The sequence below is a fragment of the Lactuca serriola genome, chromosome 5, assembly GCF_051521515.1.
Source record: "Lactuca serriola cultivar US96UC23 chromosome 5, Lser_US96UC23_V15, whole genome shotgun sequence".
NCBI lineage: Eukaryota > Viridiplantae > Streptophyta > Magnoliopsida > Asterales > Asteraceae > Lactuca > Lactuca serriola.
This window is the reverse complement of record NC_136412.1, coordinates 332,174,380-332,187,708: the sequence shown is the minus strand read 5'-3', so window position 1 is coordinate 332,187,708 and position 13,329 is coordinate 332,174,380. Positions and strand designations below refer to the sequence as shown.

General features: G+C 34.7%; 1 protein-coding gene across 1 annotated transcript; it reads left to right on the top strand.

The window, feature by feature from the left end:
- The first annotated feature begins 9,582 nt into the window (after window positions 1-9,582).
- LOC145055231 (G patch domain protein) lies at window positions 9,583-12,940 on the top strand. Its single transcript, XM_079003528.1, has 4 exons — window positions 9,583-10,135; window positions 10,220-10,490; window positions 12,253-12,378; window positions 12,492-12,940. Exons 1-4 carry the CDS (start codon window positions 9,827-9,829, stop codon window positions 12,581-12,583), a joined length of 798 nt encoding a protein of 265 aa, XP_078859654.1. The 5' UTR covers window positions 9,583-9,826; the 3' UTR covers window positions 12,584-12,940.
- The last annotated feature ends 389 nt before the right edge of the window (window positions 12,941-13,329 follow it).

The window sequence follows — 13,329 nt, the reverse complement described above, 5'->3', positions numbered from 1 at the left end:
TCTCCACATTCTTTGTAGCCCAGATGGTGGCTTTCAAAGTGGTTGCTTGTTTGACCATCGGACCAAATTCTGCTGGTAATCCGTGGGTAAATTTTTTGACCTTGGAGAGTTCATTTAGAACTAGGTAAGGAACAAGCTTCATCTTCTCTGTAAAACTTTCAACATACTCAGTGATGCTCATTCTTCCCTTCTTCAGATTACTCATTGTTGATTTCCAAAAGATCTTGCTCGGAGCAGTATTGCATTTTCAGTTGCACCAGGAAATCTTCCCAAGACATATTGCTAGCTTCTCCCTTGGGCCTCGAATCAGCTAGTAGATTCCACTAGCTCAGTACTCCACACTTTAACAGGGGAAATTGCGAGAGCGGTCTTTTGTCTATTGCTACATTCACAACTCTCAAACATTGTATCCATCTCAGAGATCCAATCCATAACTTCCACCGGTGTTGGGATTCCAGAAAGACATTGTGGTTTGGATGCCATGAAATCCTTGTACTTGCATCCATGTCCCTCATTTCCCCCGTCTTGGTTATTCCTTTTATCCACTGGCAGTTCAACTTGACCAACAATCTTACTGTAGTTCCCTTCATCCGACTGCCCATCATTTAGTTCGGGCTGTTCAATAGGCATCGTAGGTTCATCTCGATTCTGTTGAAGTATGCATCTTGTTTCCTACATCTGACGATCCAACATCATCTGGATCATTGCTTGTACTCTAGACATCGTGATTGGCTCAGGTGCAGCTACTGATGGGTTATATACAAACAATCATATGTGTGCATGCAACCCTAGGGTTTGGATCTATGTTTTTACTATTAGATACACAACATTATGAACACATAAAAAACCCTAGCATGCTCCTAGGTATTTCGAAATTTAGATTGTAAAAGGGATTACATACCTATTGTTTTTATGTAGTAATAACAACTTAAATCTTGATTCTCCTTATCCTTGAAAGCAAGTACCACAAGTATAGTACCTTTAATGGATCACAAACACCAAGAGCAAATGGAGAGGCAAGAGAGAGAGGGGGAGGCTACAAAATTCGGCCTTAGGGTTCTTAGAGAAGCAAGTGGATGATTTTTGTAGCCTAGGGGCCTTGTTTATATTGTGAGCAACTAGGGTTTCCTCCAAAACCCTAATGGACATCTTAGACATTAAGCAGCCCATGGAACCTTCTGGAATAAGGCCATGGACGAAAATATGATGAGTTCCCATCATAATTTCGTTCATCCCTTTGTCCCATTGGGTTTCCCAGCCCAAAATCCAACTATCACACATTTGACAACTTAAGTCCTTTTATTCAATTAATCTCTTTTAGTCACCAAATTAATTCTTAATTAATTTATGACTAATATTAATTAATATGATTTCTCTTTTAATATATTATTCTTATAATATATTAATAAACCATAATAACCTCTTTCTCTATTATTTCTCCAATCAAGTTGCTTTGGTGAAGGCAACCCAAAAGGACCATGCACAACTGAGTCAATGTGACATCACCAAAATCACGGCCAGAAAAGACCGGTTTGTTTATGTTTTGTTTAAAAATCAGAGTTACATTTTAAATGAAAGTGTTGCGGAATTTGTCCCAAAACAAAAATATGATAAAGATTTATCAAAAGCATTTCCATAGAAATGTATTTCATTAAAAGACTCGGGATGTCATGTTCGTACAGATCAAAAGCATAAACAGTACAATATAAGCCTTACTACATTATTTCATATCTACAGACCTATATCCGTAATCCCTCGTCCAAAACATCACACCTATGCTCATGCGCCACTACCTGTAATACATAAAACTGAGTGGGTCAGGCTTGGGATCCTGGTGAGCACATAGGGTTTTCAACCCACAATAAATAAGTTTATTAATTTCATCGATCAACAATAACCCGATTACCCGTTCCCGTTATCCTCACTTTACGTCCCTAAACACCTATCATAAGGGACCTAGCCTAAGGATCATCATCGGGACGAACACTATTGCTAAGGGGATTCCTCAGCAATAAATGTCCTAAAGGCAACCATGTGGGGGATGGAGTACACCGGTGAACATATCGTTCATAAACACCTACAGGTTGCGAGCCTGCTAGTGTTCCACTGGACTGTCTAGAAGAGTCCATGGTCGTCATCCATACTCCGCTAGATGACAGAATCAACAACATCAACATCGAGGCCTCTCATCATTTTATCACACATCACCTATTGCATCTACCCATGTTTTACCCCAACATTTTCGTAGATATAAAATACATATACAGTTTAAATCATTGAAAACATGTATAACAACGTTCATCTAGCATAGATAGCAAGTATTCAGATAATATGCACACATAGCACGTAATTTATATAAAATACTTCATATCTATGTGTAAGTTGAAAGTAACTATGCACTCACTTGTTAAGGTGATGATTCCAAAATCGGGCAGCGCTTGCTTCTAACGATTCTATTTTCCTTCGACGAAACCTAGCATTATTATCGCTAAATTTTAGTCTAATATTTACCGTGACCAACTATTAATCTTAGTATTATTATTATTATATAAGCGTTAAACAATATTTTCCAACCAGTATGTACAGACAGGGGCCAGACATAAAACACCGAAGAGCAGGACCATTTTGGCATATAGCACTTCTGAAATCCAACAACCCTATGCGGCCCTTTAAACCAGATTCCCCGTACCGCGAGTAGTTAAAAAAAATATTATAACGACACTTATATAAGTTATAATAATAGCTCAAATATTTATTATAAGTTCATAATAACAATACTAATTTTAAATATAAGCTATATTAAAATAAGGTAAGCATAACTTACTTACAAGGGGGTTTTAGCTAGGAGTCGGGCTCTGCAGGGGCAGAACTTCGTCGCTGAATCTTTCTAAGAAAGATTCGTGCAGCGCTTCAGCGCTCACCTTACTATACTAAGCTACAGAAAGAGAAGTCGAATCACGAGGGACCGAAATGCTCGGGGGATAAGGAGAGAAAGACTCTTGAATCAAGAGAATGGTGCAAGAAATATGAGAGCCCAAGGCTCTTATTTATACTAATTGAATTTTCAAAAACTACCCTCCATAATTACTTAATGACCTTTTAGTTATATAAACAACTAAACACCCCTCTATAATACTATTATAAATGGATTTAATGATATTTGTACTAAACTAATGTCGAAAGAACTCAACATTAGTCTTATAATGACCGCATCGTCGATACCTTTCTAATGATATATACATATGTATATATATGTGTACGTATACATGATTTATACTTTATGTTAATACGTAAATATGCTATTATAATTTGTAACTCGTTCATACGAACTCCGTTTTTGACGTTCTTTATATCCACGCGTAGGTGAAGACGTACTCTACAACTTTCGTTTAGACTCTGTCGGCTAATTTTGACTTTATTTTTAAAGTTATATTTTTAACAAGCCGGGACAGGATTGGTCTGTTTAAAATCTAATAACTTCTTCATACGAAGTCAGATTTGGGCGTTCTTTTTATCGATGTTCTTAGTTTAACATATTCTATGACTTTCGTTTAGATCACTAAGGCTAAATCTCGCTCTATCATAAATTCACTATTCACGCTTCCTGGTATCGTGTCGGTTCTGTCGTGAAACTTCGACGGGTCATAACTTCTTCGTTATAACTCGGATTTCGGCGTTCCTTATATGCACGGAAACCTTGAGACATATTCTACAACTTTATGTAGAGATATTGGGATTATCTCACACTTTAATTTTGACGCTCATTTTTATTCTTTATTAATTATACATTTATAATTAAATAATAAACACATATAATTCACATAATACTCAAATATTTCATCTTTATTACTTCAAAAAGAGTTACAAGAGTTGACCTAGACTATTACATTGACAAAAATGCTTAGCCCTGAAACCCGGGCGTTACAGTCAAGTACTTACCAAATATGGTTACGGGCTTAGACACTAATCCAACAGCTGCTACCACCGGTACCTGCCTGATCACTTGGGGTTGAGGCTGTTGATTCCCATTTCCATTCGCGTTTCCGACTCCACTTCGGGTTCTTGCCATTTCTATCTATACACCAAATTAGGTGAATTAGATATTTATTTTCTACAGACGTTTAAAACCTTCTTTTCACTTTGAAACATTACATGCTAGTTCTAATATCGTAATCGTACATTTAGAATACTGAACACATAAGGTTTTCAGATTCGATCGGCAATAGACCATAGATGGGAAAAATAATAGCATATAAGGCATCCTTATGGCTATAACATAAAGCATTTAGAACATAAAAGCATATTAGGCATATTTCCTAAAATAAGCTAGTGCTTGTGTCTAAAATATATTAGACACTCATCTCAAAATCATCGCTTAGCATTCTAAGTTTAAGTATAGAAATCCTACAAATTCCTAGTTCGCTTAGCTGATGCTCTGATACCAACTGTGACATCCCCATTTTCATGGCCAGAAAAGACCGATTTGTTTATGCTTTTGATCTGCATTAACAATGATATCCCGAGGTTTTAATATAATGAAATACATTTCTTCGGAAATGCTTTGATAAAATCTTTATCATATTTTCTTTTGGGAACAAATTCCGCAACATTTTTCTTTAAAAGGTTTCTCTGATTTTTAAACAAAGCATAAACAAATTAGTCTTTTCTGGCCGTGAAAATGGGGATGTCATAACGCACAAGAAGCTCAGTACGCCCCGCATACTGACCCAACCCATAACCAACCTCGAAAACGTCTTAATCCCTTAAGTCAAGACGTCCAAAAACCAGAATAGCATAACCTCAGTGACTTAATCCATAACATCGAAGGATTTAAGCCTTTGCATGGCTCAAAAAGGTCCAATCATAATTTCAAGCACTCAAACTTCACTAAGTGACCAATAACTTAAGCACGGGAGAACTTAATGCATCAAGACTCTAACTTTATATCAAATCCAACTCAGAAAAGGCAAGATCTACAATCCTAGGCTCTTGGAGTGACTCAAACTCACAAAGAGCTCTCAAAAGACCATACCATGCATAATTCAAGCCCTAACTTAGATCTTATGATGTAGAGGCAACAAGATGAGCACTTTATACCTTTAGTAGCTTGAAATTTTGATGAAGAATCTAGATCTAGAAGCTCAACTCCAACCAAGGCTTGATTACCAAGTTTCTTCTTCTTCAAGGTACAAAAACATAACAACTCAAGACCCAAGTAGATCCATATGAGAAAACCATCAAGGTTGAGCCTTTACACCTCCATAGGCTAGATCTATCTGAATAAAGCTTGGACCCAAAAGCTCCAAGCCAATCAATGACTCTTCAAAAAGCTCCTTCCTCCTCCTCAAGCACTAATAACACACCTAAAACCCTATGAAGTTCAATGAACACTCAAATAAAGGCTACGTTTTCGTTCTTAGGGTTAGAGAGGATGGAGGCTGAAGGAAATGAGGGTTGGAGGTGAGTTAAGGTCTTTAAATAAGGTCCATGACCCTAAATTAGGGTTTTCATCTGGCCTACAAACGCCCAACATTCCCAATGAATGCCCAGCGTTCCCCAAAAGTGCCCGCGTCCACTTTTCTCATGAATGCTTTGCGTTCCCTTCTGGTACGCCCCGCATACCCGGTTTGGCCCAAAACCCTTTTGACTTCAAATGATCATAACTTTTGCATTCCTTATCCGTTTTCGACGTTCTTTATATCCACCGAAAGGTAACGAGAATCCTTACACTCCTGTCAAATTACTTTTTCCTAAAAACTAATCAAAATCAAATCCAAAGTTCATAAAAGGCCCAAACCAACGCCTTTACCAATACCCTTTGGCTCTAAAACACAAACCGAATACCCAGATCATCCAAATTACATCATACACCTACAAATGAGCCCAAACCTCAATTCTTCAAGGGTTCTAATTTTGATAATACCCACTCCTTGATCACTATCCGTAATAGGAAACGATTCGAAACAAGGCGTTACAACTCTCCCCCACTTAAATTAGATTTCGTCCTCGAAATCATTCCTTACCATCCTCGGCATGCCAAACAACATGGCCATGACCCCGAGCATACCACAACCTTTTCAAGGCAACCGAACCAACCCTAGCAGGGCTCTACAACCCAAAGACGAACGAATCCTTTCACCACCCAACAATAATCCCTTGCAAAATTACCACATCTACTCAATCTGAAATCTGAAGTATCGAGATGGTCTGACTCCCTGACAGGCCGCTCATACGAACCGTTACTAAAGCCATTCCACTTATCTCCCAACTGACTACCCAATTTCCGATAACTTCAGGTTCCCATTAGAAAACGGAATCACAAATCACAGAACACTTATATTTGACAGATGGCTCAGATAATCCTTCGAGTAAAAGACGTATCCCTGCAACAGTTAGACTCATATGAGAACTGCGCAACAGTGTCAAATCCTTTACTCTGGGATTATTTAACCCAAATTTCAAGTAACATAACATATTCTCCGAACGAGCGAGCTCGGGCGAGAGCAATCCATGGATGGGTGACCCTTGGGAAGTTTTCATGCCAGGAGCCCAAAGCGGACAATATTATGATACGTATCAGATGGGGATGTTACAATCAGATTGGTTGCATGTTTGAGATTTAACTCTGATATAAACTGTAAAAGGTCATACATTTACGCTTTCGAGCTTGAGCGAAGTATTGGGTATTGCTGGCAATTTTACGCAGATCTTAATGCAACTTTTCTGATCTTAATTAAGAGCTTGTTTAATTAGACAATAAAAGTTAGGGTTAAATGAAGAGCTTGTTTGGGTTAATTTAAGTAGGTAAAATATATTATACTAGATCTTGTTAGTTTTTCGCAGTACCAGCTTAGATAAAACGCATTCTGAATAACTAGATCTAAAATGATGCATGATTAGGAAAGTCGTGCAGAACTGAAATCGTTTTTATTATTGATTTTCTTTTAATTTATTTTCACTGTAATTTTTATTTTTTAGTTTAATTCAAAACCCTTTTTATAAATTTTGTTTTATTGACTAGAATGTGCCTGGTGCAAAAAGGCATTGACCATTAGGTTGTATCCCTGAGGATTCGACCATGCTTCCATGTGCTATATTATTAGTGCAACCAGCAGTGAAATTTTATTTGTTTAATACGCCCACAACAACAAGTTACCAATTATACCAGCAAACTTCCAGATCTAAGCTAAATGAACGTCTTAATGGATAAAGTCTCTCACTTTATCCATTTGCATGCATCTTAAGGACACCAAACCACACCCTAGGTCCAAAAAGTCATCCATTGTCCAAAAATTCATGCATGGGGAAATGAGAGTGACCAAGCTCTCATTTTTATGTCTTAACAACTCCAAAATCGAATGGAAATGATACCATAATGGCCAAGGATAACTTACACTCATAAGAACCAAAGTTATGAGGACAAAACATAGAATTTCTTAAGAATAACCTAGATTTATCATAAAAAATCATAAAGGTGGAGACTTTATACCTCCTTGAGATGTATAAGGGAAAAGGACTTCCAGATCCAAGGCTGATTCAAGCTTGTAATCAACCCCACTACTTTCTTCTTTCTTTAAAAGCATACAAAAACATTTAGGGGAATAGAGGATGTGAATGGAAGGGTCTCATGAGAGTTAGAGCCCTTAAATAGGGCTCAAAACCCCGAAATTAAGGTTTGGGCTATGGGCAATTACATGCTACATACCAAGATCTACGCTCTGCGTAGATCATTAAAACCCCGACTCCAAGTTTCCTTCTACATAGCGCGTAGAAGGCTATCTACGCCCTACGTAGACACAAACCTAATATCAAAATTTAAAATAATAAGTGAAGGAATTTACCTGAAAGTATCGAGTGCTTCAATTTTCTTGGACCTATGGTTACTGGCAGTGATAGATGCACTCTGACCTTCATTCGTTCACCATCGACATCAATGAAGCTCTGTTTGTCTTCTTCAGAGCTCATTAGGATGATCTATGACAACACTATGCGACAACACATCTTTTCCAAATATGGTTTGGAAACTCCAGTGAAGCTTCGTTCTTTATTCTCTATGTACCACCAGCGACAACGACTTGTTGGAGAAAATGAATATTGTCAGTCGTCGAAACTTTATATACATGAATAAGGAACCAATTCGGTGGGGCCCGATTACCGGATCGTGGATTCAAGAAGTAAGATTCAAAACATGAGGATGACCATACATATACAAAATCAAAAATCGTTTCATGGGGGCTTAGAGGGGGGGGGGGGGGGGGAGTGGGCAGTTGCTCAGGGCCCAATTTTTTTCATTATATATTTTTATTTAAAAATACAAAATTATAATAAAGATAATGACCATTTTTTTCTTGTTCGTCCTGGGCCTTTAAGAATATTTCATTTTTTAGGACTCGGTCTGAATCGTTTATACGATTTTATTCGAAATATGGGTTCATTGATGGAGTTTCTATATGTGTTAAAGAAAAAATCTAGAAATATGGATTGTGTGTTCATGAGTAATCATTTATGGATTTCTTTTTTTGAAATTAAAAACCGTGTTTGGGGTTTTATTCAAAATCTGAGTTCATTCATGGAGTTCATCTATGTGTGTTGAAGAACAAATCTAGAAATATGGAGTGTGTGTGTTTAATAACAAAGCAAGAAAATAAGGAGAGAGAGAGAGAGAGAGAGAGAGAGAGAGAGAGAGAGAGAGAGAGAGAGAGAGAGAGAGAGAGAGAGAGAGAGAGAGAGAGAGAGAAAGATGATATTTTTTTGTTTTTTTAAAATTGATGTAATAAAAGAAAAAAAAAAAGAAAATTTAAAGTGTAAATCAATTATTTTAAGGGTTTTTTAAAAAAAAATGGATCAAATCCTCTTTAATAAATGAAAGTTTTTTTTGCCACATGTCATCTTCTCCTTCATTTTGACACTTGTCATTTTGTGAGAATTTTAGAAATTTTATTTCCACTTGTCATTTTTTAAGGATTTCTATTTTCTTAAAATAAAATTCAATAAAATTGTAATGGGTTTGAAATAAAATCATCCTATTAACTTGGTAATAAATTCTTATAAATACTTCAAATGATTTAATTATGTTATGTAAGTATTACATTATAAAATATTTCATATTTATATATTGATATTAAAATTTTATTTTTAATAAACCCGTGTAATATACGGGTCTTACACCTAGTCTACAATAAAACTATGATGCATTTCTAAAACTTTTTTAACCAAAGTAGTAATTTTTGATATACTATAGACAATTTTTACGATTTTCTCTAAAATCAATAAAGCCATGAGATAAAAATAACTTTTAATTTTAGTATAGGTTAACCAAGATATTCTTATTACCTAACTCATTAACTCATTGTTACTAATATGAATATAATATTTTATTTAAAGTTATTATATGTTAACAATTCGACTAGTATTTATGTTTTCTATTTGTTTCATAATATTCTTAATGTAGATATAATTTTTTATTTAAAGTTATTATAAATCAGTTTTTATAAACAAATAAGTATATTTTTAACGTTAAATACATGTTTCTTAAAATTTCGATGTATTATTTGTTAATGAATAATGGTGTTTGTGTAACTACTAAAACCACAACTCCCTCCCACCTTCTTTCTCTCTCCCTCTCTAGCTCTCTCTCTTTCTCTCTCTCTCTCTCTCTCTCTCTCTCTCTCTCTCTCTCTCTCTCTCTCTCTCTCTCTCTCTCTCTCTCTCTCTCTCTCTCTCTCTCTCTCTCTCTCTCTCTCTCTCTCTCTCTCTCTCTCTCTCATAAATCAACACACAGTGAATAAATATACTTTCTGTTGAAACTTGAAAGCATTGAACTCCCATGGCTGATGAGTTTAATGATTCAAATCACTCGAGCTTACTCGGTGCTGATCAGTACATCGTTAATCCGAATCCATTGAGTTCCGAGTCTGCTTTCACCGGCTCATGGGGGTCTTCTTCTTCCTTTCTGAATACCTCGTTCGGGTCGGAGCAGGATTCAAGCGAGACTGACAACGACGATGGAGACGAGTTCGTTGCTGAGTTGACTCGAAAAATGGCGGATTACATGCTTCAAGAAGATGACGATGATAATTCTTACGATAAGTACACATCTACCGAAGGTTATGTTTCTCAGAAACCGATCTCCGAGGTTACTGGAAAACCCTGATTTCTTACGTAATAGGTAATACGATTTATTTGCTTGTTTTGTAATCTGCTGATGTAATCGTATCAGGTAAAGCATCCAAATCAAAACCGAGTTACGGAAGACTCGAAGCGGGGAAGGAAAGGAAAGATGACTGAGTCGACTCAGCAGTTGAAATCTTGCAGTTCCAAAGGATCGAGAATGCGTCCAGTGTGTTATGGAGCAATGACGTCTCCAACCGGGTCGGGTATGAGAGCCATTTTCCTCAACGGGCCGGGTTCAAAAAACGGGTCGAATGGTACCGGTGTGTTCTTGCCTCGTTCAGCCACCGATGCAACCGCTAACCGCCGCAAAAAACCAGGTACCACTTGCGTCTTAGTTTAAACATCCACTAATCTTATAGTATCTTAATCTTGCTAATTAAAAGTCATTGTAAATAATTATATACAGTATTTAAATAAAATATCTATTATTTACGTTTTAAATAAATATCTAAGAAGTATCCAAAATTATGCTAATTAAATTGAATTTGTGTTTTTTAACAACATAGATGCCATTTTCATGCGAAACATAATCTTGTTAGTCAATTTTAGGCTTATTTATAGACAATTGATAGTATGATTTATTGGACATCTATAGTGTAAAATCCCATAAGCTTTACAAGATTTTTAAAGTAGTTTCAACCTTGGAATCATCGAAAAATTGATTGATAGTTATGAAAGAACGTTTTATGGCATTAAATACATGTAAAAGAATTATTAAAAAAATAAAAATAAAAAGCATCAAAATATCTGTGCTATAAAGTTATGAACGGCAATTGACACGAGTTCTTTGTGGACCCAAATATATGGTTCATGTCAACATAAAATATGCATGTATATGTTTAAGGTTATTTTGTGAATCTTTTTATATATTTTGTTTTTCGTTAGCGAAAACGAAACACAATATATTCTTATTCTTATAGATTTAAAGAATCCTTAAAAATGTTACAAACAAAACATATCAAGGTGGGGAAACCAGGGATAGTCGTGGTCCTTAGTAATTATGATGAAGACAAATGTAGGGTAGAAAAAAAAAAGCAAGGATGAAGTGGACATGACACATACTAAGAAATAGCCTATTTCTCATGTCCGCTAATTTAAATATCCTTAGATTCGAATGTTTATGTATCTCATTTAATGTTATTATTATTGTTTCATAAAACCATAGTGTATGTGCTTATTAGTTATCACATTGATAGCCTCAAATGTAAAAAGTAATAATAATAATAATAAACATAATCAAACAATGCATATCGATCTATATCAATCAGAGGATTGATAACAAAATGTCAAAAGTAACTTATGTAGTTTTAAAAGATAACAGATCGAAAAATTACACTATACAGATTTTTTTTTTCTTCAAAAAAGTTGTTATTGCACCAAAATTTTTGAAGGGGTAGAGCACCAGCTACCCCAATTTCCATTAAGATGCCATTGATATCAAAACAACAAGCTCATAAAATTAGAGAAAACTAGATCGATTATAGTTTTCTTTCAAATTTTGAGTTCTCTGAATATCAATTAAACTTTTTACACATTTAAATTACTTTTTTTTTAATTAAAATTACAATTGATTATATTTATGCCTTTTAATTGCAAAAATATCATTCGTGCTGCTCTAATAATTGAGACCCTATGCATTAATATTTTTTCAGCAGAAATTTTTGCATGATGTATTTGGCTTCCATGTATACTTGGAATATTTCCATTGGCTTGGAATCTTAAATGTATATCCTAAATGATTCTTTTTTTTTTTTTTGGAATATTCAAAATTCTTGGATTATTAGTTCACACAGACACAACCATTGGGCCCATCCAAAGATTATCATATTATTTTAGAATAAAAAAACTTGTTTCTTCCTCTTACCTTTTTAGCATGACATATGCTATCAATAATAAAATAATTATTTACAAATAATGGATGTATTTCCTATTAATATTTTCAAAATATTAAATGGTATTTGATATAAATATAAATTTAATATGGTCCATTAGAGAAAAGCTTTACTAGAAGTTTCTGGTAACATTTTATAAGTTTTTTTTTCTTTGAAGAATTTATTAATTTTCAAATCGATTATACAGGTTGTTCAACAGTGCTCGTTCCAACGAGAGTGTTACATGCATTAGAACAACATTTCAACAACATGAAATCACGTTCACCTACAAATAATATGCATCGTATTCAATATGATAATTCCAATTCCAATGGTATGTTTTATGTTTTACTAAATTATTAACTTTTTGAACAATACATATTACTTGGATTTATATATGACTACAAACAAATTCTTAATGTTAAGTTGTCCTTACTTATATTGTAGGCCAAAGAGGTGGTATGCATCACAAGTTGCAAGTGTCGTCGACCTCAACTGACCATTTAGAGAGGAAACTCCCTCAAGAATGGACTTATTAATGAAAGATTAATAATAATAATAATAATAATAATAATAATAATAATAATAATAATAATGTTAAATTTGATCAAATAAATATCTTTAACAAATGATTTTTCAAGTTAGAGGTATTAGTAATAAGGAACCTCTATGAAAATCCAAGAAGTGCATAAATAAGTCAAGGCCTAGTTAGTTCGAGTAATTATCTATGTACATTAAGTACATTAAGTATTGGTGTACCGAGGGGGTTAAAAGGTGAAAAGTTGATAATGTGGAGAGAAAAGTGAAGTTTTATTAATTTAAGGGGTGTTTGTTTTAAATTCTTAATTTCAAGTGGACGTTCTTGTAAATTAAAATTGATTCGGTTCAACTTTTAAGTCGCGATCGTGACATATTCATTTCCTTGATAATTTGTTTGTAGCTAAGGGTTTCCGCTTTTCGCGTCAGTGAATGATGGTGTATAGAAAAGAAACCCAATTTATTTCTCATATGAATATCTTATCAAACACCTTATCAAGATTAATACGTAAAATATCGTCAAACCTTAAGAATAGTTTTTCCAGTTCTCTATGATTGCTTTCTCTACACACCCGAATTGAAACTCTATTTTATTTTTCAAACCTTGTTAATTTTTGTCGTTTGACCAAAATTCAACTCAATAACTTTGTCATTGATATAATCGATAGAATTTTTTTAATACAGAATGATGCAAGAAAATTTATATGAAAACTAATGCTATAATAGAGATACACAAAGGAAAAATGCT

Coding starts and splice junctions, on each gene's coding strand:
- LOC145055231 (XM_079003528.1), top strand. CDS start 9,827: ATGGCTGATGAGTTTAATGATTCAAATCACTCGAGCTTACTCGGTGCT. Junction 10,136..10,219: donor CTCAGAAACCGATCTCCGAG/GTTACTGGAAAA, acceptor TAATCGTATCAG/GTAAAGCATCCAAATCAAAA. Junction 12,379..12,491: donor TGATAATTCCAATTCCAATG/GTATGTTTTATG, acceptor CTTATATTGTAG/GCCAAAGAGGTGGTATGCAT.